The following is a 24798-nucleotide window of genomic DNA, read 5'->3' on the forward strand; positions in this document are numbered from 1 at the left end:
AGCTTAAGAGCCATTGAAGAAAAGCATGCCTTAAGTTTTTCCAGCTGCTTGTTCAGGATGTTTCTGACCCATGTGGACATTGTCCTTTTGTTGTATTTTGTAAACAGGCAGACAAAAGAGATGCATGGAGCGGTAGATGAAAACTCTTGCTGAGTGGCTTTAGGTTGTGCTAGGTGGCAGAAGTACAGGTTTGGTCTTCAGTTGGGTTTTTACAAGGTATGTAAATAAGCCAAAGTTTTTTTCTTGTTTTTGGTCTGCCTCAACTGATTTAAGGAAATAGCATGCTCATGCAGCTTCACCCTAGCATGCTGAAATGGATTTGTCTCCAGGCAATTTACAACATATCTAAACCATCTCTCATCTTTACTCCCACTCTCAGGGCAGGTGAGTTATGTAAGCTTCATGAGAAAAAGCAGAACCTTGTCCACCACTTGCCTACACCATTAGGTACTGCAAAAGCCCAAGCAATTAACACTAGCTAATTAACTTTATCTGACTGCTACACTGAAATAGCCTCAATTTTTAAAGGTGTTTATGTAGTTGATTTCCCCTGTTTTCAATAAGAATTAGCCAGCTTAATACCTTTAAAAATTAAGCCTTTCTTTAGCTATATGCAGTCTAACATAATCTCTTGAGTGTGCTCTTTTCCCTCTCTCATGCAATCCATGTGCCCAAATTACAAACATCAAATCCCTGCAGACCAACATTAACTGAAAAATTTCCTTGAATGGCACTGCATTTGCTGATGTGTGAAGGACAACATGAACAGGCATGCCAGAAAAATGGGGTTATTTGGAACTGTTTGGGGACAGAGAGGAGATAGAGCACTGTGCAATGTGTATTGTCTGAAGAGAAAACAGAGTGCGATAGCTTACTATACAGCGTTTTACCAAATTGAATAAGAGATTCTAAATTTTTTTTTTTTCTTAACAGATGTTGCTACTGTGGGAAAACTTTAACCAATAGAGTAAGTATCAGCCAAGACCTTGCATGCACCCCAACCTCCTCCATTTATCATGACACCCCTGCCTGCAATACTTCTATACCAGCTAGGCAAATGTGCTCTCAGAGCTCAGCCTGGGTCCCATCCAGAGAGCCAAACAGCAGGCAATAGTCTTTCTTCTCATGCTGGTATCTCTACCAACCCAGGAAGGTCTGGTGAGGTTGACAGCTGGAAGGCAAGCCTTGTTGCTGTTCCATTTCTTTGTTATCGCTTGCATGTGGGAAGGGAAAAGCATGGACTTGTTCCACCATATAAGAAACATCTTCTAGGGAGCCAGTGCCAACCTTGGCAGCTAGGGAGGGTGTATGTTAAAATGGCAACAGCTGCACATGACTTTATGTTCTCAAAGGGCCCTTGACAGAACCTTGTGATCTTGCAAATGTCCTTCAGACTGATAGCACTAAAACTGCATCTCCATAGAAGTAACATGCTTAACTTTCCCCCTAAGTGTCGAGTCATATTCATTAGTTACAATTCATGTGTCTTTGCCTTTTCTGGGAGTAATCATTACCTTATGATTGAAGTTACTTTCACTATGGAATTGACAGGAAGGATGTTTGTCTTTTAATCATTATTACCAAACTGTCTGATCAGAATGTTCTCACTTCTTGTGGAAGAAAAACAGCCTGGCATGGCAACTGCAGAGGAGACCAGCATATCTGCCCTCCCTCCCAGACAAGAAGCACAAGACAGAAAGGTCTGGAAAAGGAACCGGCATTTACATTGCTCCTCACTTGTCCTTTTCTGCAACACCAGGGCTGGGAAAGGTCAAGCCCATTTGTGCTCAGATCTTCATGACTTGTCTCAGTGAAGAACCTCTGCAACTGTGCAATAAACAGAGATATGCTGAATGGTTTTGGAAATACAGGACTAGGCACCTAAGATAGGGATCTTCAAAAAGTGTTACAGTAAGTGGGGTGTTGTTAGCCAGTACAAAATGGCAGGAAGAGCAGCAGCTGCCCAGCCCTGGTTGTTGAAAAGAGCCGTGTACCTAGCTCAGATATGGGAATAAGGCAATTGTGTCTGCTCTAGATACTGGAGTGAGTCTGACAAAAAGACATGAAGATGAATAAGTGATTGGAGCACATGTTGTATATGGAGAGGCTGAGGGAGCTGGGACAGCTCAGCCTGAAGAAGCAAAGGCTTATAGGGACTCTTACTAATATGTATGAACACCTGAAGGGAGGCTGTAAAGAAAAGAGAACCAGGATATTTTCCCTGGTACCCAGAAAAAGGGTAAAAGGAAATGGGAACAAATGAATTAAATTTCAATGAAGCACAACAAAAAATGTTTACACTGAATGTGCTTGTACAGAGCAGGTTGCCTAGAGAGATTGTGGCATTTACATGTGGAGATATTAACAAAAATAGACATAGTCCTGGGCAAGTTACTGCCATTGACTCTGCTTGGGGTGGTAGAGCTTGGACTACATGATCTCCAGGGGTCCTTTTCTATCTCAACAATTCTATGGTTCTGTGATGAGCCAAAGACATACAATAATTCCAAGCCTTTTAGGCAGCAATGAAATCTCTTTTCTGACATTTTCATTTAGCCTAAGTAATAAAGTGGTCATTAGATGACAGAAAAAATGAGAAAAAGCATGACTACAGCCAGAGGGTTAGAGTAAGTTAGGTTGAAATTTCTTGCTTCACACAGTATTTCATAATGATATGAAGTATAACAGGTTTTGAGAGAAGTACTGAGGAAGAGAAATATTTTTTCAGAACACCAACTGCTTGGTGATAACGAAATTTTTGGCAATATTAGAAGAGATATTTAGGTTCAGATCTATATCTCCCACATCCCAGCTGATTGCTCCAGTACTGGAAATATTAGGTACCAGTCATCACTCAGAAATTTAATGATTTTGGGAGGGAAATGAGTGAAGATTAGACCAGAACCTGTGGATTTGATGCATGTGGGAATCTATCAGAATAATGATTCACAAAAGAACTGAAAACAGTTGAAGGACCTCACATATATGTACACATACATATTCTCGCCTATGCAAATGTGAGCAAAAACAAGGTAGAAAATCAGAGACAATACCTGAACAACCATTTTATCCCAAGTCGAATTTGATTGTAAATGAAACTTGTGGAAACACTGCTCAAAAGACCTATGGATTCCACCTAGGGGAAAAAAAGGTGAAGTCATCCCAGGCTGAAAATGAAAGGGCTGTGAAATACTCGTTTGGCTGAACTCCAGATGCCTGTAAACAGTTTAAGACCTTGCAGATAGTTTAGGAAGCTTGAATCTGTCAAAACCCCATACTACTACTGTGAACTGAAGTTCTGTACAACTTGCTGAATGATAGGGTATTGGCAATTTTGCATGATGGCCAGAATCAGACTATAACGCCCAGTAGGACAAGGAACATTCAGTACTGTAATTGGGGTTAACTGGAAAGAGGTGAACACTCAAAGAATCTACCACTGACTCCTGACCAAAGATGAATCAAGAATCCCACAAACATCATTGAAAGAGCTACACACTTCAAAGGGAGCACATAAGAAAGGGCATGCTAAGTCAATGTCCTAGGTATGCTTTTATCTGAGGTAACTGAAACCCGTACTACAGAGAATGATGCAGCTCAGGTGGTGGAAGTGGTATGAGATAGACTCCAGACTCAAGTGCAATTTGTATCTCTGCAAAGGAAAGAAAAAAGGTTCATTGGACTAAAAGAAGAATGCAAACATGAACATGATTCTGTGATTTGGTGGATAAACACTCCTGTGGGATGGGGGATACTTGCATCACAGAATATTTCCACCTTTAAAGGTCTGGAATTTCCCTGAAGTCTTTTGGAAATAAAAACGCAGCAGGATTCAGGGCTTTGGGAAGAACATTTTATTGCTAAGCATATCTTTAAACAAACTGCAACTAAGAAAAGAAAAAGAATCAAAAAGAAGAAGAAAAAGAAATGGAAAAAAAGCAATAACATCACAATAACTCAAATAAAAATTCTCCAGGTTGTCCATAAAGCAACAGGGATATGGTAGTAGCCCACATACAGAAATGCACATGTTCCCAAAAACTGTCCAATAGAAACTTACACAAAAAAGGAAAGTGTAAATATTTTTCCTTTAACTTAAAAAAGGAAAGCAAAAAGGAAAGGAAGAAAGAAAGCAGGAAATCATTTCACAAGACTCCAAGACTCCAAGAACAGCAATCTTTTACAGACATCAAGATATAATCAACTTTTATATAGTTTCGGCCAGTTAAGTCATCTAAAATCGTGCTTTCATACCTTTTTAAAACCTGTCTTTTTTTCTTTTTTGTATAAAAAATAAAAAAGAAAAAGCTCAACCTCACACGCACACACGCACCACACACACGCACACATACACGCACTGAAAATATTTGTTAACATGAAAGTGCCTTCTCTGTGTGTTTGAGAAGACTGTTTTTCTGCATTTAAGTTCCCATGTGCGTGTGTGTATCTGATGAAACTTCTTCAAAGTCAAATATTCATGCGACTTATAAACACCAGCAAGAGTAGATTTCTAAACCTAAACAGCTGATTAGTTTTCATCCGCATACAGCAAAAGTTTTCATTTCTGATATCCCAGGGCTCTCAACCTGTCTTGGTTTCTGTTGTTTCCCACTCTGTCTCTCTCTCCCTCATCTACTTTTTTGCACATGATAGGCATGGCCGTCAAACCACCTCACTATTGTTCTGTACAGTAAGATAATTCTTTTCACAATAACTGGGAAAATGTAGAAACCAAACAACCAAATTAAATAAGTTAAATAAAACATAAGACATTCCCAATTTAACCATAAAACAGTATATACACCATTAGGGTATCCATATAGAAATTATACTAGCAAAAAAATAGTAGTAAAATATGTAAACAAAATTTCAGGTTTTTTTTTTTTGACACAGGTAACTGTGACAAAGCTAAAACACACGCTCCCTTCACATTTTAAGGTTTGCTTTTGTTGTCTGTTTCTTTTTACTCTGTTCTTCAAGAACATTCTTATTCCGCATTAAGACCATAACAGAACTTCTGTTCCAGCCGTCCCATCAAACATACCATGATAAATATATCTGTGTGTATATATATATATATTAAATTATTAAATTAATTTTTCTTTATTATTTTTTGTGTGTCACAGCAGCTTTATTTATTTTCTTTTATATAAAAGAGAAGGAAAAGGGAGAATAGGGCAAATGGAAAGACAGAGATCATCTGAAATGTCAAGCTACAAAATTAAAATATTACATATGAAAAACAATTATATGTCAAATAAAACGGTGTAATTTGCATTCTTTTACAAGTGTTTAGATTTTCTGATGTTCATTGGTCTTGTCACAAGTTGAACTCAGTGGTGTCTTTCTGATCACTTTATTAAACTGATTTATTATTATTTTTTGCATGCATTGCAATGTCACAGAACCACATCCCAGAGGAAGGCTCCTTTACTTTTGCACAGTATATTCAGTTCAGAACAGTTAATAATTTTTAAGCATTGGTTTTTGAATCTCCGAATCCCATTAACCATACTTTGGTTGTCAAATGCATACTGAGTGCTATACTCAAATAAAGCCAATGGCTGATCAGAACAGACCATAACCCATCTGCTCTTCAGTTCAATTGCAAATACTGGAGCCAGATCCAAGAGAACCACCTTTCCATGACAATTTTCCTCAGCACCACTCATCAGACACTGTCACTGCATTGTTAGCAAACAACTTACTACAAGATGATGGATTCTAGAGACAATACAACCAGATATGCAGAGTAAACACCATGGGTAGCTTTTGAATTCATATACGGCAATAGTCTCTCTTTATTTATTATGGATTTTTTTTCCGAGATTTCTTCTCGTGTCCTGGGTCACCCCCCACATCATTCCACTCCACTCTTCCCTCCCTCACCCAAAGTAACCAAAGAAACCAAACAAAAAGCAACCCAAGAAACAAAACAAAATCAAACCAAAAAACCAACAATCTCCAAACTCATTTATTCCCCTCCTCCAATCTCGAAAAGTTATGTGTATGCTGGACACGGCCAGATCAGTTTGTTCAATATATCTTTGTTGTTTAATAATGTTTATATTTTTTCTTTTTCCTTCTTTTTTTTTTTTTTTTAAATAAGTAAACTGAAAAATTATTGATACAGTCAGGGATCACGAACATTGTTAAAGACTCACTTGGAGATATGAAACAAGTAAGCCATGAAGTCTTCTACCTTTGCAGAAAGTTCAGCGGAGGAGGAGATTTGGAGATGTCCAAGTTCACTAACAGAGCAGAGCTGTGCGCGCCATCTCCAGAACGCTAAGTGTGCTTTATAATACATTAGGGCAAAGTTTGCTGACTCCAAGTGAGGACTTAGACATTAACAGTCACTGCTGAAATTTTTTCCCAATACTTTTTCCCACAAACGATATCTCCCAATCATCTCGTTCGCTGCAATGGTTCTGATATCTCAGTTAAATCTCATTAAGTATTTCTATATTTATATATAAATAATTATTCTTTTTTACACATAATACTCTTTGTCCTTGTTTTTCTGCTTCTTGTGGCCGCTCTTTGAGCTCTGCTGCTTCTCCTTCACGAGCGTGCCGTTGCTCTGGGCTGAGTTGCTGATGTAGTTCCGCGTCTCGTCCACCTGATAGGACCCCTCGTCCCTGTTCCTGTACTTGTACATGGCGTACAGGAGGATGAGGATGCAGAGGGCGGCAGCAGCCACAATGCCGACGACCATCCCCGTTGTGCTGCTCGACTCACGGACCACCTCTGAGGCCCCCGGAACCCGTCTGATTCCCGGCTCCGTGGGGTTTGCTGTGGGCACATTACGGAACATGGGGGAAGTGATTAGCGGGCTCTTCAGCTTTGTGCTGTCTAGCTCATAGGCAGTGGGCAACGGAAGCAAGACTATGTCAGGCTGGGGTTTGAGCTCACGGTTATTCATTTTGCCAGCTGGCAATTTGGGAATCATCACAGTCGAGGACGAAGCTGTGGAGCGGATCAGCTCAGGGGACAAAGACGTGGTAGTAGTCCTACCAGTTTCGGAGACTTTGTTAGGTCTAAAGTCCTTGGATTCCCACTTGGGTGCGTGTGCTTTGTAGCCACCTTCGAAGATTGAAGTGGAAAGACTCTTATCTGTTACCAAGGAGAAGGTGGTGTAAAAATCTTCATCATCAGTAGGGGGTAGGTTAGAGTCAAAGGTTTCCCCTGAGCCATACCCAGATATCACCAAGCCATCATCATCACAACCATCGCTGCCTTGGTCCGACAAGCAAGGTAACCCCGCCTCAGAGGTCATGGACAGGGAATCTTTGGTGGTCTCAATAATGGTGAGGAGGGGGCGAAAGGTAGGGGGAAGTGTAATGAAAGGTGCACGAGTAGCAATAGGAGGGATATCTAAAGGGTCTTCTACAAGTAGAGGGATAACTAATTCACCTCCTGGGATGGAAAAGAGAAAAAAAAAAGATTAGTACATTTTAATGACACAATGCACCATTTTCAGTTCACTTAGGGGTGAGAGAGGATCTGGGCATTATGAAAAGGTGTCAGGGATCAGCTTTCTCTCTCTCTCTAGCTACACTACCTACATACTTTTTTGGGGCTGCCTTTCATTGTTCCCTCCCACCCTGCTCAGGCATTGGTAAAGTGAATGCTCCATTTCCTACCTATGCTAGATATGTACAGTGAAATACCCTGAATTTTTACAGATGCAAATTTTTTTATTTTTGGAGATACTCTCAAGTGACTCTGTGGTCATCAATTTTTGGAAGTGATTTTTTTCAAGCATTTGGTTAGAAGACTATTTAAATTAATTACTTTAGACTGCCATAGGCCAATGTTCTCCTAGCTTTATTTTCCACCATTCATCTTGCCAGTTTTTCCTCTTCTGATTATTTTCATTTAAAATAACAGTGGTATTTCTTCTCTGCCATTCTGATATGCTCACCCTCTGTAGCAGTATGTAAGTTCTTTCCCTAAGGTGTTTTCCATTCATCCATTTCTTCCTGATCATTGTCTGGCTTTTAAATTGTGGGAAGGTTCATGAGCGTGAAGGATGGAATAAGAACCAAGTACTTACTGGGTCCATGAAGGTACAGAGCTCTACTCAATATGTTCATTTCTTTTTAATCTTTCTTTAGCATTCTGTTTGACACTAGGAATGTCCCTTTCCTTGCATCTTTTGAGGCTACTAGTGCCATGCTATCTTCATCTTCCATTCTTCTTGATATTCATTCACTATAATTTGATTAAAATTAAGATAGATTTTATAGTGATTGACAGAAAAAGTGAATAAGGACTTTGATGAACCAAATTAGCACTTGAGCCCAGGACTGCACTGCAGATATTGTCTTCACACCTACTGTTGCTTATTCTTGACAGGCACACAGTTGCAATCAGTTCTACTGATTTCTAACAGGATGGTTACCTGCCTACAGAGGGCTAAAAACAAGGTGGACTTATGGTCTCCTCTTCAAGCAGAACAATAAAGCTAGAGATGTAACATTTGTACCTTACAACAATATAAGCTGCAAATGAAACAAGAAAATCAGTGTATCAGTTCTGTGATTTGGATTCTGAGCAGCCATATTGCTACTTTTAGTGTAATAGCCTTCTGTTGTCTCTGTATCATAATGTGACTGCACCTCTATTTTTGAGTATATGGTAGTTAAAACTCCAGTGTTTTATATTGTGGACAAAAAAATGTGGAATCTTATTAATTTATCTAATTCCTCTACCTCTGTTTATATAGTCTTCTGTTGACATACAGGTCATCAACAATTTTTTTTTTTAGAGTGAATTATATTGATTTTGAAAGTTTGTGTATAGATTTTAATTTGGGTAATTTTTCTTTGCCTAGCCATGTAAGTAAGCAGCTTAAAATATAAATTGAATTGTTCAGCTAACATAATGAGAATCACCTAGATCTGTTCAAAGGAGTACAACTCAGTAAGTATTCCTAATGCACAGGAAATTTTGATTTATACTCACCATTGCTTAAGGGGAATGTTCAAAAGGAATTGTAGTTTCTAAATAAATAATTCTGGGTTTTAGTTATGTATTAATAACTGCTAATGAACAGTTTGGCATTGCTACAATGCTGAATTCATCAAGGTCAAAAATTCTACTCTCTCAAAATCTACCCTATATATTATATGCACTTGTTTCCCCTTGAATTCTGCCAGTAATGTCTATGGAATGTCTATAAGGAATATTGTCTAAAATCAAAATACCTTCTAAATGTATTTGGAGTGCAAATAATTTGAACAAATTACATATGAGAGATAGAAATATACTGAAAAAGGTACTTAACAGTTTGATTAAATCTGGATAGCTGAAATAGCAATATGGCTTATTCTTTTCCTTAATGGCAAACTAAGTGGTGACACAGTTTAATCAATTGAAACAGTCGGAATTCTCTCAGAGGTACCAGGGTTGAAATTACACCAAAATAAGAAATGTGGTGCTTTGCACGCTTTCATGCAAAGCTAGTTTTAAGTTAAGATACAAAGGGACAATTTGAACATGTTGTTTAGTTTTCTGAGCTTCCTCAGTATGTTCATATATCTCTTTTGTTACTGCAGAGAGACTGAAAAAATAAGTATCAATGTCTCTAAACTACATGCTTTCAAAAAAATTATGTAAAAAAGCCTACAGTGGAGTCTGCCAAATGGCTGCACTGCATTTTGTGCTCATGCATCTGAGCTGTCTTCTGAGCAATGCAGAAACTAGAGCATATAATATGATTTATATATGTCCAGAAGGCCTATCCATGGCTTGAGTAGAGCATCTATAATCTATGCAAACAGGTGGTCTCAGGATGAACTCAGAGTATGCCTTGGGGGAAAGATCATCTGTGAGCCTGGCAAAAAAATGTATAAAAATAACAGAATTTAAGTGAGGATTGCAACAAATGGCATGAGTCTGGAATTTAAGTTCCAGAAAGTCAGGGATAGACACTGTTTCTTTAAACAGTTTTTAAGATCAATGTTTTACTGTTCAATTGCAATACTCATCTGTGATTTGCATTCATCATCTGTGACACTCAACTGGAAAAAAAAAGTTTGTCAGCTTTTAATTGCTCATCTGGAGCCTTGAAGTGCCTTTGTTTTTAAAAGCTATTATACTGGCCTACAGCATCAGTGTATAGTTGATCTGCCACCCACTGGAGCAATATTTTGGGTAGCTTTCATCCAAAAAGAAGTTATTTTGGTCCTCCTAATGATTAATTTCCTGGAAGGAATCAGACATTTTTTATATTTAATGTGTATTTATCCTTTTCCCCCAGTAACCTTTGCATTTAAAAGCAGGTCATAGTTATGTAGTTTTTGTTGCTATTGAGGACTTGAGATAATGATCAAAACTACTGGAATTATAAAAATGAACGCAGCTGTCTTGAAATATGAAGTAAAGTTGACAGACTTGCTATGATAACTCAGGTTTTACATAAGTGATGGAGAAAATAACAGAGATTTTCAATGCCAGCAAGTCTGGTGGATGGAAGGCAATAAGACAGAGTCAGGACTAAGTTTTACAAAGCTTTCATCTCTCAATGTAAGTGAGGAGAGAAATAACTTTCATAATAGGAGCAGTGGATTAACTTTGATTCAATTATTTAATCTCATCACTAGTTTTTATTCGAAATTGTCCAATGATTCACACTATGGTTTCTTGCATACTCAAGAAATAGAGACTGTTTAAGGTCCTTCCTTAGGAGTCACTTCTCCATCAAGGAGTTAATTTGTTACATTTACCTTCGTGGTGGATCAGATAGATGAAAAGGTTGTAATTATGTTTTGATTTTTAATTTTTTTAATTGTCCATAATAGAAGAAAATGAGACCAAAAAAGGCTGTGTGACAGTAAATCAGAAAAAGCACTTTAGGTATCAAAATCTGGCTTCTCTTTTATTGCATTGTTAGGCATCTATGCAAACCTCACAGCAAACTTGAAGCTGTAAGTTTAACAGGATGCAAGCACAATGAATACTTCCTGGGGTATGAGATTTATAGGGGAATAAAAACATCCTTAAAAATGACATGATAAAAATGCCACTCAGTCTAAGAGAAATGTGTTATTTAAGGATAACAGGGAATGTAAATCCTGAGAAGTTCCCAGGAAAGTGTGAGAAATATGATCACCAATATCTGTGGAGCAATTGCAGACTTTCATATCATACCTGCAAGCACCTCTGTAAGTGGTACTACATTTCTGCAGGTGAGAGACATGAGAGGGAGTCTGATGGCCAGCAGATTGAGTGTGTGTGTAGGGGGAATCATCTTTCACAGAAGAATGGCTGAGGGTGCAGGAAGCTGCCTGGAGCCAGTGGTCCTTTGATGGTGGAGTAATGATGCCTCTTGCCCAGGCCCCACATCAGATTAAAAGTGAACACTGAAAGATTTTAAAAACTAAAACTTGGTTGTCAAGAATATCTTATGCAGGATTTGGATCCTGAATGGTTTGCTGTAGAAGGCAAATGTTTTACAGATTTAGGCCTCTAGAAAGAGCTAGAGGAGCCCTTGAAAAACAATAACAATTTTGAAGAGAAATATGTTTGAGAGAGGTCTTATGTATGTCAAATTTTCTTTTCTCCTCACGGTGTCTACCCATTTTTCAACTGCAAAATTAATGCTTTGCAGCCTTGAATAAAACTTAGAGGTTCAATTTCCAAATTGCTCTATTCTATGAAAGAAAAAAGCAAGGCTGCAACCCTGTTTGGGCCATGGCGTTCAAACAAATATTCATGTAAGACTTAGATTCTGCTTGGGAATGATATAGGCTGTTTCCTGGTAGTTAGAGATTTCTTTCTCCCTTTTTTTTTTCCTGTTGGCTGTTAAGCACCTGTTAAAAGTGTGTGCTTTGAATTCAGGGTTACTTTAGCAATCTAAAGATTTCACAAGGATTTTCCAGATTTATTTTTCACCTACTTTGTGCTTTCTCCCCTAAGCAGGGAATAGATGTTTCTTGAATAGAAATATGTGTTTTAAAAAGCTCCTCTTGAAAACACAATGCCACAGAACTAAACAAAAGAGGAACAGATAAAATCATTTCCTCGGCAGTGACATAGATGCAAAACTCATCCACAGTGTAGACAAAAAAAAAAACCCAACCCCAAAAAACTTAACACCAAACTGGAAGGAGCTCTGAGAGAACTGAAGTCTGTGAGTTGGGAAATCTCATACCAAAGAGCCCAGTGGTTTGCTTGGCCTTCTCATTCCAGAGAGTGTGCATATATTAATTAAAAATTAGCCTTTTAATGTAACACATATACTGCTTTCATGGAGTTGTTCTTTTCTTTAAACTACCAAGAGCACTGGGGGTATAAAAGGTCTGCTTAAGCCTTGGAGGTGCCCTGCTTTTTGCTTTATGAGTGTATTTATAGATATATAATTCATACCTCTGGAGCTGAGCTCTAGTCAGAGTCCTCTGCCACTGGAAAAGACGGAGTGTTTAATATTTAATAGAAGCCTTATGAACTGTGAGGATGGTGTGGGCAAGCCAGGAATGCAGAGGGCACCAAAAAATTTGATAAATAAAACAACATGAAAAACTCTGGCAGCTGGTGGTTTTCATCTTTAGAGCTACAACTACTTCAGTGGAGTTTCAGGCATCAAACTGATAAAGGACAAAAGGCACACAAAAAGGAAGCCTGAAAGATTCATCCACTGCTGCTGATGATAAGGAACACACCTTATAGTCTCTCTTTTCCAGCTGCAACTGAGGAGCTTTAAATTGTCATCCATAAAGGCTGCACAATTCATCCATTCCTGCAGGTACTTGAAATTCTGCATCCAAAGTTTGCAAATTTCATTCTATTCTTTTGATGTTCCTCTGAAGTCTGACTCCATTTTTAATAGGGAATACTTGCCAGAGAACTAATTCCTTACCTTTCCCCTGCCCTGTATCAACACAATAATTTCTTATTAAAAGACTGAGTTCATAAATTTCAGTCTAATGGTATTTAGTTAATTCTGCTTTGAGTCCTCTGAGGATAAAAAGAGGAAATTATTCAGAATATAGTCTCTGATTGAAAGGAATGATGATGCTAACACAAAACCCAGTATATGAACATTCTCAATATTTTCTACTCTTGCAGTCAGAATTAATTGCAATTGACAGAGAGTAGTAGAGAGAAAAAACAAGATTTCTACAATGGCAAACTGCACTCTTTATCTCAGATATCTCCTTTTGATTTCAGACACTATACAGTCCTCAAAGTCATTTGATAAAACTGGATTTCTGGTGAAGTTTGTTGAAAAGCATTTCCTAAGCCCCTCCCTCCAACGATATTAAAAGTCATCAGTAACAGCAGTGTTTTCCAACAGATGGTTCATGAGCAACATGAAGGTACAGAGTTTGAGAGGTCATGAATCCCAAGTGAATGTTGGGTTGTCTGTTAATGATGTAAATTATTGCTCACCTTTGTGGAGTTTTAGTGAAACAGAACCTTCCAGAGAGGTCCTGACATCATGTCTAGAAGCAAAATTCTAGAGCAAAACCAAGAATTTTGGTGCCCAGACACTGAGCTTCTCTGAACCAACTGAGGCACGTCCTCCTCTATCTCCCACCATTATTTTAAACTTCTATGATTACCTGGTGACTGCTTCCTATTCAGTATAATTATTTGTTGTGTTTTCAGTATCAGTTGTCCCAGGGACTTGATGGTTGGACCTAATATACCTGCTGAGCACAGCATTACTATGCAGAAATGGTGAAAACATATATACTTATAAAGAAGTACAGCTTTCTCTTATTTTAGTCACTGCTTTTTGAAGAAACTAATGCAAACTTCTTTTGAAGTAAGGAAATTTTAGAGGTTCAGGATCTGTTTGCATCATTTCTGGACGATGCTATCAAGTCTGATACTAATAGTAATATGGTGGGTGCACTAACCTGGCAAGAGTACACTTGAGAGTATCATTTGGACTGGACATCAGGCACATAATCAGCAGTGAAAAAATTCAATAGAAATAAAATAGTTTCATGGGAATAAAGCAGGAATGGTGTAGAGCTGCAATAGGAAAACCCAGAGAACTACCAAAATGCTAAAGAAGCCCCATAAATTTTGACATGAAGGCTACACCACCAGGTTAAATACAATTTAAGTAACATGAAAAGAAGTAATGTTACTGGTGATTCGTGTGGGAAAGGGAAAGAAAACTTCTAGAGGGGGGCTGAGAAAGAACAGAACCAAATTGCCTCAGACTCCTTCACCCCATCCTATGCACAATGCAATATGGCAATCGATAATATACAAAGAGCACATAACATAAAGGCAAATACAAAGTGATTAAAAAATAAATAAACTTATATGTTTTTTCATAAAGCAAAACCATACACTAGAAAATAAAAACGCCACAGCAACAAGGTCAGAAAAGGAAAAACAGAACAAGTAATTCACTTTATCAGCAAAAGAAAGATCAAAACCTATGTGAACTGAAAAAAATTATGAAAACCAAAACCATTATTTCCTTTAAAAAAAGGTAACCAAAAATACATAAAAATATTTAGAAAGCATACCACATTGATTTCATAACAGTCAACTTACATCAACAAATTGCCCGCATGTTTTTTGGCATGAAAGGAAAAATTTACAAAAGAAAGTTGTGTAAGAATGCTCTTGGACAAGTAGCATTGCCACATTCTTGTAACTTGCTTTTTTTTGCTGTTGTTTCTTAAAAACTTTTTTAGCAAAATGTTTATTATTTCTTTTTAAATATATTTGTTTTACAACAAAGGGCGATACAGGGAGGCAACAACACATACATCCACACCACATAACATGAAAAGAAAAAAATCTTGCACCTTAACAAATTTGAACTTTTTTTTTCTGCTGTTTTTGGTTGTATTTTTTTATCTTATGTAAAGTTGTTAGCATATTGCAGTTGAAAAATCCTGTACAATTTATTGAATTTACTTTTGCTTGTTTGCATATCTACATATAATGTTTTTTGAAAAGCAAAATTTGTTGCTTTTTTGCCTTTTTGGTCAATTTGATATATATTTTTTTAAACATTTTCTTTTTTTCTATAATTTTTGTGTGTGTGTGTTTTAAGGAATGGATGACTGCACATAAAATTTTAACAATGCTAAAGAAAGGGGTGGTGAAGGGAAACTTATGGGAAGAAAAAATGCTTAGGGTGGATGGAGTGGGAGTGTAAAAATCTATGAGTGTACTACACAGGAGATGAAGATGATGGGAGTGAATGTGTAAGTCAGTTGCCATGTCCATGTAAGGGCGGTACGGAGTGATCTAGCAGCATTAGAGCTTCTGGCTGTAAGGAAGGGATGGGCAATATACAAAAACAAATGAGCATATTCATGCCCATCAACAAAAAGAAAGAACAGAACTCTAACATTGACAATCTCACAAACCCTAAGCTGCAACTTCTTCAACATGCAAGTTACAAAAAATTAATAATTATAGTATTAATATTTACATTTTCATTAAATGTTCTCAAATTATAAAAACAGTTAAGACTTTTCCCTACTAAAAATAGCAGTAAAAGTACACAAACTAATAATAATAGTAATAATAATAATAACCAGAGAGTAAAACAAAAAAACAAGGAAACTAGTTTTATGCATTGGAATTAGAACAACTTCATCTGTAGCTACCCACAGCCTTCTTGTTCTAAGAATCATCTTTTCTGAACTCCATCAAATTGACAGTGTATTCTCAATTTGAGGCAATTGTTTCTTGTGTACATCAAATGTACTGTTTCAAATGTAAAGCTCATGTTTGCACACCCCTTCCCCACTGTCAAATTAGACTGCTTTCATATTCAGATTCCCTGGAGAATCTCAAAAATACAGCTGTAGGATTCTGCCAGTGAAGTAGTTCCTTATTTAAAGACAGAAATAGAGGGAAAAAATTGCAGAAAACAATTCATAACTCTTTTGTTTTGTTTTTTTTTTTTCATTATTAGATTGAAACAAACCAAATCTAAGATAGAAATTCAACCATTGAAAATAAATACATCAAAATAGAACTATGAAGAGATATACTAAAAAAAAAAGCAAATGATGAAATAGAGAGTTCTCTTTGTTCCCAGGAAGAAGGGAGATAAGAACAATTGCTGGACTTTGAAATTTTATTTTTAAAGAAAATATTATTCACACACTTTCAAAGATGGACAAACCAGATGCACACATTGAAAGGAACAGACAAAGCAGTCTAGGGACACTTTCATAATTTGAAATTTTTTTAAAAAATAATAGGATTCTCTTTCCTTCCATCCCCCTCCCATTCAAATATGTTTTCAATTGTCAGCCAAAAACCCCACCACGCTTGAGTGTTGCTTTTTTTTTTAATACATCTTTTTTTTTATCACTTATTTTTAAAATAAACATGGAGAGGAAAAAAAAAAAAAAGGACGTGCAGTCTGGATGTACGTCATAAATAGACATAGAAAAAGATAGAAGAAATTGGCTGAGATCGACAAATGGGTTATATAATAGCTTAATTTTACTGTAGGATGTTAATAATAATGCATGCTTAAAGTAAGTTGCATTTAGGGAAAGTAGAAAAACAGAAGAGCAAGCAAGGGTTTGGGGGCGGGCAGGCAGAAGGGAAGGTGTGGACAAGGGGTGTACCATCCATGCCTCTCCAGAAAGGGCAAAGCACATTCCAGCAGGATCTCTGCATTTCTGGGGCAGGTCAGAAGGGCAAAAGGGTGAGGAGAAATTATAAGCTATGCTAGGATAGACTTTTCACCCTGACTATGACCTTTTTGAATCTGTCCAAAACACCAAACTCCATCCCTTGTTCTGACTCCAAGGCACACCTGAAATCTGTGGCATATTTTTCTGCCTAGTGGCAGAAAATGCTGCCACTGCTAGCATTAAGACAGAGACTACTTTCTCCTATGCTACAAAAGTATTAAAAGTTCAAGGAGCTATTACTAATTGGTTCTTTCCTGAAACAGGATTCCAGATACTATATGTCCTAGAGGGGTCCTCAGCTTTCTCTGAATTCCTTTATGACACATATGATGTCTGCGTTTTATCTTGTGTAAAGATCATCCCTTAAATATCAGAGTCCTTCCAAGAAGGAACTCAGGACCCCAGGCAAACAAACTGTTTTGTCTGGTGTTTTAAAAGACAATAAAATTACATATAAAGCTCTGCACCCTGCCTAAGAGAACTCTCTCCAGCAGGTGGGAAAATCTGGCTGTAAGCACTGCAGACACCTTAGCTTTCCATCGGGAATGTCAGTAAGATCATTCCATGAGCCATCATAACGTCGTGCTACCACCAATCAGTTGAAGTGGGAGGGATCTTGAGATTGAATTTCTGGGAATAATGAGGATTTCCTCCCTGTGGATGTGGCCAGGGGTATCTCTGTGCAGGTATGATAACAAACAGGTGAGATGTTCTGGTACTTATAAATGTGAGGAGCAATAGCCCCTCTAAAGCCATTGACAGATCAGTGTTAGTTCTGGGGAATATTAAATAAGTATAAACCCCAAAAAATTAAATAGCCTGGGTTGGTTTTAGATGTATTACTGAAAAGTGTCCAGTTCTGAGAGGAGTTATATAAGAGCTCTACTTCAGAAGTGATGAGGTTGCACTGACTAACAGCACAACGCAGCTGCAGCTGGAATGTACCATGCCTATGCTGGGAGGCTACAGTGGACCTGTCTCCTACATCCCTTTAGCAAACATGTTAGGAAGGGAAGAGGTCACACCACAGAAGAGGAAACCTGGTTAGGGTAATCCCAGGGACAAAACATGCAGGTTACAGGAAGCAAAACATGGTCTACATAGGAAAATTTGGGGATTCATTTATGGATCAGAAAAAAATTGGTGAAAAAATTTACAGAAGTGAGGCCTTTTCAGACCTCAGTGGAGATTTTTGTTTGGCAAGGTTATAAGGCTAGTGTCCCTGGACATCACTCCCCACCAGGATTCCGAGCCTCTGGTTTAATTGTACTTAGGGAGATTCACAAAGAGGCATTTAAGCTTTGAACTTTAATCAGTATTTGTCATGACTTGCAGCTGGATTTTCAGAGCAGTGAAATATCCCCCTTCAGCACATTAGAATTGAGTGCCTTCTCTTTGATGCAAAACAGACTGTAAGGCATGAGTCTGGTTGCCAACTGTGCAGTCCATGTCAGGCCTCTCCAGAAAATACTTCTGCCCTATTTGACGATAAACTTCTAACTCATTGCGTGAGGGTCTGCAAAAGCCTTTTACTGCCTGCAAGATCAAAAGAGAGAACCAAAACTGGAGCCAGAGGCACTTCAAGAGATGACAAGATTTTGTAAAGGAAATCTTGATGTTAGCCTTAGAAGAGGATTGGAAGGGTGCTAAGCAATTTTTTATTTGGTCAACACAGAGGTGCTTGAATAGAAGTAGAGGCCTTCAGAAAGTTTGGGTACAACAATTTCTGTTGAGGCTGGCAAAACTTTCTTCAGTATTTAAAAAAATTCTGACAGTTAATAATAAAAATTAGATGTCCTAATTTGAAAATTGGATCCTAAATGCTTCCACATAAAATTACAAGATGCTATTTTATTACCGAACACTTAGCAAATTATTCCTCAGACAAACAATGAGTAAAAAGCATAACTAGCGCAGCTTTTTTTTTTGAATTTTCAAAAACTTAAAGTAGATCAAAGGACTGGGAATATAAACATGTGTATTATCAAAGCTTACAAGTTTCTTGCTTGAAGGATTGAGCTGATAGCCAGTGTTTTCAAATGAAAAAATCCATATATCAACAGGGAAACAATTATACAAAAAGCCCCTTGTTCAGTGGCTTCAATGATAAAGTTTTATTATACTACTTTTTGTTTTCAAGTTGCATTTTAAAGGGAAATAAGAAAAGTAAGGCAATGCACATTTCTCTGTGTGTGTGCATGTGTGTGTTTGTGTTAAAAAGCAATATGAAAAATGGATCGTAAATTAGGATCTAGGGCTGCACTGCAGTACCCAGATTCATGCTAACCTCTGGAACTTCCATGTCTTTTACCACTCTAGTCACAGAATCACAGAATAGGCAGAGCTGAAAGGGACCCACTAAGATTATCCAAGTCCAACTCGTGGCCCTGCACAGCACCATCCGTCCCCAAGATGAGTCCCACCCTGCACCTGGGAGTATTGCGTAAACACTTGAACTCTATCAGGCTTAGTGCTGTGACCACTTCCCTGGGGAGCCTGTCCCGTGCCCAACCACCCTCTGGGTGAAGAACCTTCTTCTAATATCCAGCCAAAACCTCCCCTTACACAACTTCATGTCCCTGCTCTCAATGAAAGCTGATAGTTTCTCTCTTCCCTAAGACACTGAATCCCAAATTATTTGAGTTCTATCCACTGCAACACAACTCTGGTTCTTCCTGCTTGTACTAGCTCCCAAAACAACCTGTTCATTCTTGCATGCTTTTAACCTTTCATAGTGTTTTTCAACCATCCAGTCAAATGAATGCTTAGCATACCACAAGTAACAAATAGCTTATAGATTAATAGGATTAAATACTAAGTTTCAATGCAAAACCTCTTCCTACACCCAACTCAGAATAAAAATCTGTCCCTGTGATTCCCTGTGATCAGCTATCTGCACTAATTTAATCTGCAAGCCAAGTGTATTGAATTAGCTGGTCCACTACAAAACACAGAGATAGGAAAAGCATAAGAATATAAATTAGTTATATCACTTCTCTTGCACCAGCTGCTTGTACTTGTAAAAAGCTCTCTCATTCTAAGCCCATGGGCACATCTGAAGCTTAGAAATAAAAAAGCAATCCATAGTAAGAATATCTATATGAAAATGACTGGCAAAGTCCCACATGCTGTTCTGTTTGGGTTTGTGTTAATTAGTGAGGCCTCTTTATAGCAATGAGCAAAAAAACTATCATCAGAAATGAAAGCACATTTATAGCTCTGAGAGCTAAGGAAATCGTAGGGCTAAACTGCCACAGCAGTTAAGAATTTTTCAGGTGTTTGCCATAAGCTTATTATCTTTTCACAGTCCTTCAAATCAAAGAGTATTTGATGCTTCCAGTGCTAAGCAGCCCAGCCAGTATCACTGGCCTGAAAGCATTCTGCCCATGCATCTCTAAACTGTCTCTTTCTCCAGGGAGCAAGATCTGCTATGATGTTTCTTGAAAGACTGAAGATTGATATTTGTAGTCAGCCCAGCTATGGCTTTTTTTTTTTTTAATGTAAAGCCAAACTTATTTAATCCTAGAAGTCAGTTAAATGGAAAGAAGTGTTTCTGAAGGGATTTTGCAACCAAAACCCAGATTCTCATACTGACAAACTCAGCAGCAGAGTGACATCCAATAATTTGAGTGGGAGCAGGAATAGTTTACTGTCTTTGGTCTACACATACATAGCAAAAGTTCTGCATATTTATGCAATACTAAAATGTAAATAATTTTCTGCTGATCCACAAATATAGAGCAGCAAGGCTACATTAGTGTCTCCTCCTTTCCTCAGTATACAGCTATGGAGCGGACAGGTAAAAATACAGGTCATCAGGTTGTCCAAATGCTAGTAAATACTTCATGACCTCTGCGTATCTTCTCAGTAGTAGCATCCTCAGAAATCACATCATGTTGGACAGGTTGGATCAATGGGCTGAGACAAAACTGTACAAGGTTCAACAAGGCCAAGAGCTGGGTTCTGCACTTGGGTCACAACAACCCCAGGCAGTGCTAAAGGACAGAAGGTGGCTGGAAAGCTGCCCAGCAGAAAAGGACCTGAGGGCTGCTGGTCAGCAGCTGCTGAACATGAGCTAGTGTGTGCCCAGGTGGGCAAGAGGGCCTGTGGCATCCTGGGCTGGGTCAGAAATAGTGTGGCCAGCAGGAGCAGGGCAGTGGTTGTCTCCCTGTGCTGGTGAGGCCACACCTTAAGTGCTGTGCTAGATTTTGGGCCCTTCACTGCAAGAAAGTCACTGAGGTGCTGGGACATGTCCTGAGAATGGCAACAAAGCTGCTGAAGGGTCTGGAAAGTCCTACAGGGAGTGGCTGAGGCAGCTGGGATTGTTAAACCTGGAGAAAAGGAGGCTAAGGTGGGAGCTTATCGCTCTCTACAACTACCTGAAAGGAGGTTGTGTACTTCAAAAGTAGGCAGAACGCTTTTTCAGTGCAATATTTTTAATCACTTGCAAACTAGGTTACATTTGCCATTTCTGTTGAAAGTTCCTACAAAGGAATCGAATTAATCCCTAAAACAGCATAAGCACATTACATTTTCAAAGTCTGCAGCTAATCAAACTGCAAGTAACTCAGTGGATGGAACTTCCTTCCTTGCTTTGTGAGAGAAGAACCCAAAGCACAGCAGAATCACTGGTTAAAGGTTTCTCTTGCAATGAACTTAAGCTTATTTTCTGCAGGAAAAGTAGTGACTCTAGTTCTGCCCTCAATAACCCCTCTTCTTTTAGTATTTCATACTCCTGTTACAGACAAATCAGTGCCAGGAGGAACCTGCATTTGCAGCTTGTGTCCAGATATAGATATTGTGCTTTTTATCTTGGAGTTGTAAACAAAATAAAGTAAAACCACACAAAGAAAAGTGTCCACTTCTTAGATGGCTAAATAACCCAGGAACATCCTAGGCATTACGTATGCCTGTGGAAGACATTAAAGATCCAAAGTATTTTACTTTAGAAGTCTCCACTGATGCAGCTACACCTTATTCTCAAAGATACATGGAAATCAGTACAACCTTTAACAGTGTACCCGCAGTACCAAGGAAAGTGTTGGACAAGCTCTAGAAAAGAGCAAGGGGGTTAACATGTAAACTGGACTACAAACATGGTGATGAATTCCAACTAATAAAAATACACAATTTCCTTGGTAATTATATCAAGCTAAATAGTGCAATTACCGAGAAAAATAATGAACCATGTCTTTTCAGCATTGTGAACATCACTTCTTTGTACATTTTTTACTTTGTAAAATGTAGAGTGAAGAGAATTTACAGTGTGATGGTTGGGAAGAGCCTAATTCCAGTAGGCTTTGAACAAGATTAATTTACCTGTGTCTTCACACCTAAATTCATTTATTTTAGTAATCACAGGGCATGATAGGGATTCTTATAGGGCATGCTTTATTCTACTAAGTTTGAGCAATTTTAAGTTCCATCCTAGAGTAATTGGGGTGTAAGAGTTAAGAATTGAAATGACCTATTCAAGCACATGTTAAAAAACTGCAGTAAATCAGGGATTAATAAGCTCATCTTCCAAATGATGGAAGCAGTACAGCCCTGCTGATAACACCATTTTCCTCATGTTACAAGAAGCCTTTAGAAGTTCAGAATTGTCCTAGGACTATGGGACTTCAGTCTCCAGACAAAAATAAGGAAAAAAAATCTTTAGAATGGATACAAGGACTGCCCCACAGCCATCCTAAAAGGTAAGGACAAGTTCTCCTTTAGTAAAATGAGCTGATGTTGCATACACTAAGGCTTTAATCCCCAGTAACCTGTAAAGGAAAAATGCTACATAAGAGACTGTTACTGAGGAGGAGTTCACTACCAAGTAGACTGCTGACAGGTTCTAAAAAATTACCCCTGGGAAGTGATAGAAAACCCTAGGTAAAATCCCTGATAATCTGTAAACATAAATAAATACAACCCCAATTCTTCTTCCAGAAAGGAAAAATGGGAGTGCCAAGCTTTTGGGCTGTATGCTAGGTGTTGTTCTCTCATACCACTTCAGACAATGGGAGATGCTCTTTCCTCTTGATTTTAATAATGTTTAAAAGCACTACAATCCCCTTGAGATCTCAAGCAGAGGTGCTTAGAGATGGAATGACAAATGCCTGTTAATCCATACTTTGACGTCAGTTCTCCTACTAGGCTGCACTTGTAACTGCATCAGTCACACAATAGAGCTAACTAACATATGAGCTATCTAGCTCTGAAGCACTGCAGGGGGAATCCTTTGTATAGAAGCTTTCAACATGTGAGCTAGTTCTGTCTATCATTTAGAAAAGACAAGAGGGGATGGTGCTGTGACTCAGGCATTTGGGAATGGATCTTTGGCAGGACTTCTTGTTTGTTTGTTTTTGCAGGGAAGTTTAATACTAGACATCAAGTGCAGAAGCATAAAGAGAGGGTGCTGTTTTTGCAAATTTTCTTTTGAAAGTTCAGGATTACAGCAATGGAAGGCTGCTGCAGGCAAGTTTGAATCCTCTTTTTCAACATCATGAATGACTGGAATAAATTCTACTGTGATTCAGAAGCCAATGCTTTAAGCTGTTTATCAGAGGTTGCATTACAGCAAGAAAGTGGCTGGGAAGGGTATTTGCTCTGTTTTCATAAAAGATTGGATTAGAAGAGAAATAGATCTCATTCCAAAAGTGAACTTATTTTAGTATTGATGATATTAGCATCTGGGGCCCCCAACATAAAGAAGGATGTGTAAGAGCAAGTCCAGAGGATGGTCATGGAGCTGAGGGCTGGAGCTCATTTCCTGTGAAGACAGGCTGAGAGAGTTGGGGCTGTTCAGCCTGGAGAAGAGAAGGCTCCAGGGACACCTTACAGCACCTTTTCCCAGTACCTAAAGGGGGCCTACAAGAAAGCTGGAGAGGGAGCTTTTACAAAGGTATGTAGTGGATAGGACAACAGCTTAAAAATAAAACAAGGTATATTTAAATCAGATATTAGGAAAAAATTAATTATTTTGATGGTGGTAAGGCACTGGAACAGGTTTCTCAAAGAAGCCCCATCCCTGGAAATGTTCAAGGCCAGGTTGGAGCAACCTGGTTTAGTGGAAGGTGTGCCTGCCCATGGTGAAGAGGTTGGAACTAGATATTTGAGGTCCCTTCTCACCCAAACAATTCTACGAATCTATACTATGATAATTGTACCTATTTTAGAATCACAAGTAAAGCCAACATGTTCACAAATAAAGACTGACACCAGAATTCTTCAGGTCCATACAGATTTTTAAACAAAAATTCAGGATGACTGCTTTTTGCAATTGATTAATTCCACTTACCTCATTGGTAAGCTGGGAGGCCTTGGCATTCTTTCTCCCTAATCTTCACACAATGGTAATGTATATCCCACCCTCCCAGAAGCTTGTTTTCTTTGTTAGAGAAGTTTAAGCACTACCTTTCAAAATGGATGGAGAAGGGGGATGTGGAGTATCCGGGAGTATGGTGTGTATTTTTTTTTTTTTAAACCAACATTAATATTCATAGACCAGGGCAAGTCAGATTGCTGTGAATTCACTATTTAAAGGGATGTATAGTCATATATTTGAATATGTTTTCCATATTATTCCTTACTGTATTACCTGGAGTATTTACAATTTAAATTTCAGGGTCATTGTTAGACAATCAACTGAGAAATGACTGCATAGATATTAACCATCATGTCTGAGCTTCATGGTTTAGTAATTCTCAGGAGCATGAAAATCATGAATACCTGCGAAATGAAAGTTAACTGCAGATCAAGTCTAATAGGATGGAAAGTTAATTAAAAGAGGCTAAAAAATTCTTATCATATCAGGCTTTCTGCGGCTATGAAGTAAGACATTGTATGGTTAGATTTTAATAGGAAAGTCTATTACTTTCTCATAGATTCTAATTTCCTTTATCTGTATGAGCCACAAAATTTTCTCATGCAGAATTATTTTTCTGATGAATTCATTATTTCTATTCATATTCTTAGTCTAATTGATGGTCTTAAGCACAATCAAAAAAGAGATAGAGCTGGAAACATTATGTTAATAGAACAAACATGTTATTTGAGCAATTCTGCTATTGGCAAACTTGCAGTTTTGAACTTTGTGAATGAAACAAAAAGGTGTTCAAATTTTAACTTATTTCCCTGTGATTTACTGCCTTATTAGGGTATTTATGAA

The 24798-nt window shown here is 38.1% G+C and overlaps 1 protein-coding gene and 1 long non-coding RNA gene across 23 annotated transcripts in view; one reads left to right on the plus strand and one right to left on the minus strand.

Moving 5' to 3' along the window:
* Nucleotides 1-4714, plus strand: part of LOC141729335 (uncharacterized) — a 70477-nt gene extending 65763 nt beyond the window's left edge. The window contains exons 4-5 of the long non-coding RNA XR_012580722.1: nucleotides 934-967; nucleotides 1621-4714. This is a non-coding gene — a long non-coding RNA (uncharacterized LOC141729335). The remainder of the gene's footprint in view (nucleotides 1-933; nucleotides 968-1620) is intronic.
* NRXN3 (neurexin 3) overlaps nucleotides 3840-24798 on the minus strand; it is a 970824-nt gene continuing 949865 nt past the window's right edge. For 13 of the 22 annotated variants that reach the window (XM_074542546.1, XM_074542536.1, XM_074542534.1 and 10 more), the window contains one exon: nucleotides 3840-7419. In XM_074542546.1, coding sequence (XP_074398647.1) covers nucleotides 6494-7419 — 926 coding nt within the window. In that variant the 3' untranslated portion in view covers nucleotides 3840-6493. The remainder of the gene's footprint in view (nucleotides 7420-24798) is intronic. The other 9 variants (XM_074542544.1, XM_074542547.1, XM_074542545.1 and 6 more) reach the window with 2 other exon arrangements.

This window comes from Zonotrichia albicollis, chromosome 6 (genome assembly GCF_047830755.1).
Source record: "Zonotrichia albicollis isolate bZonAlb1 chromosome 6, bZonAlb1.hap1, whole genome shotgun sequence".
Lineage (NCBI taxonomy): Eukaryota > Metazoa > Chordata > Aves > Passeriformes > Passerellidae > Zonotrichia > Zonotrichia albicollis.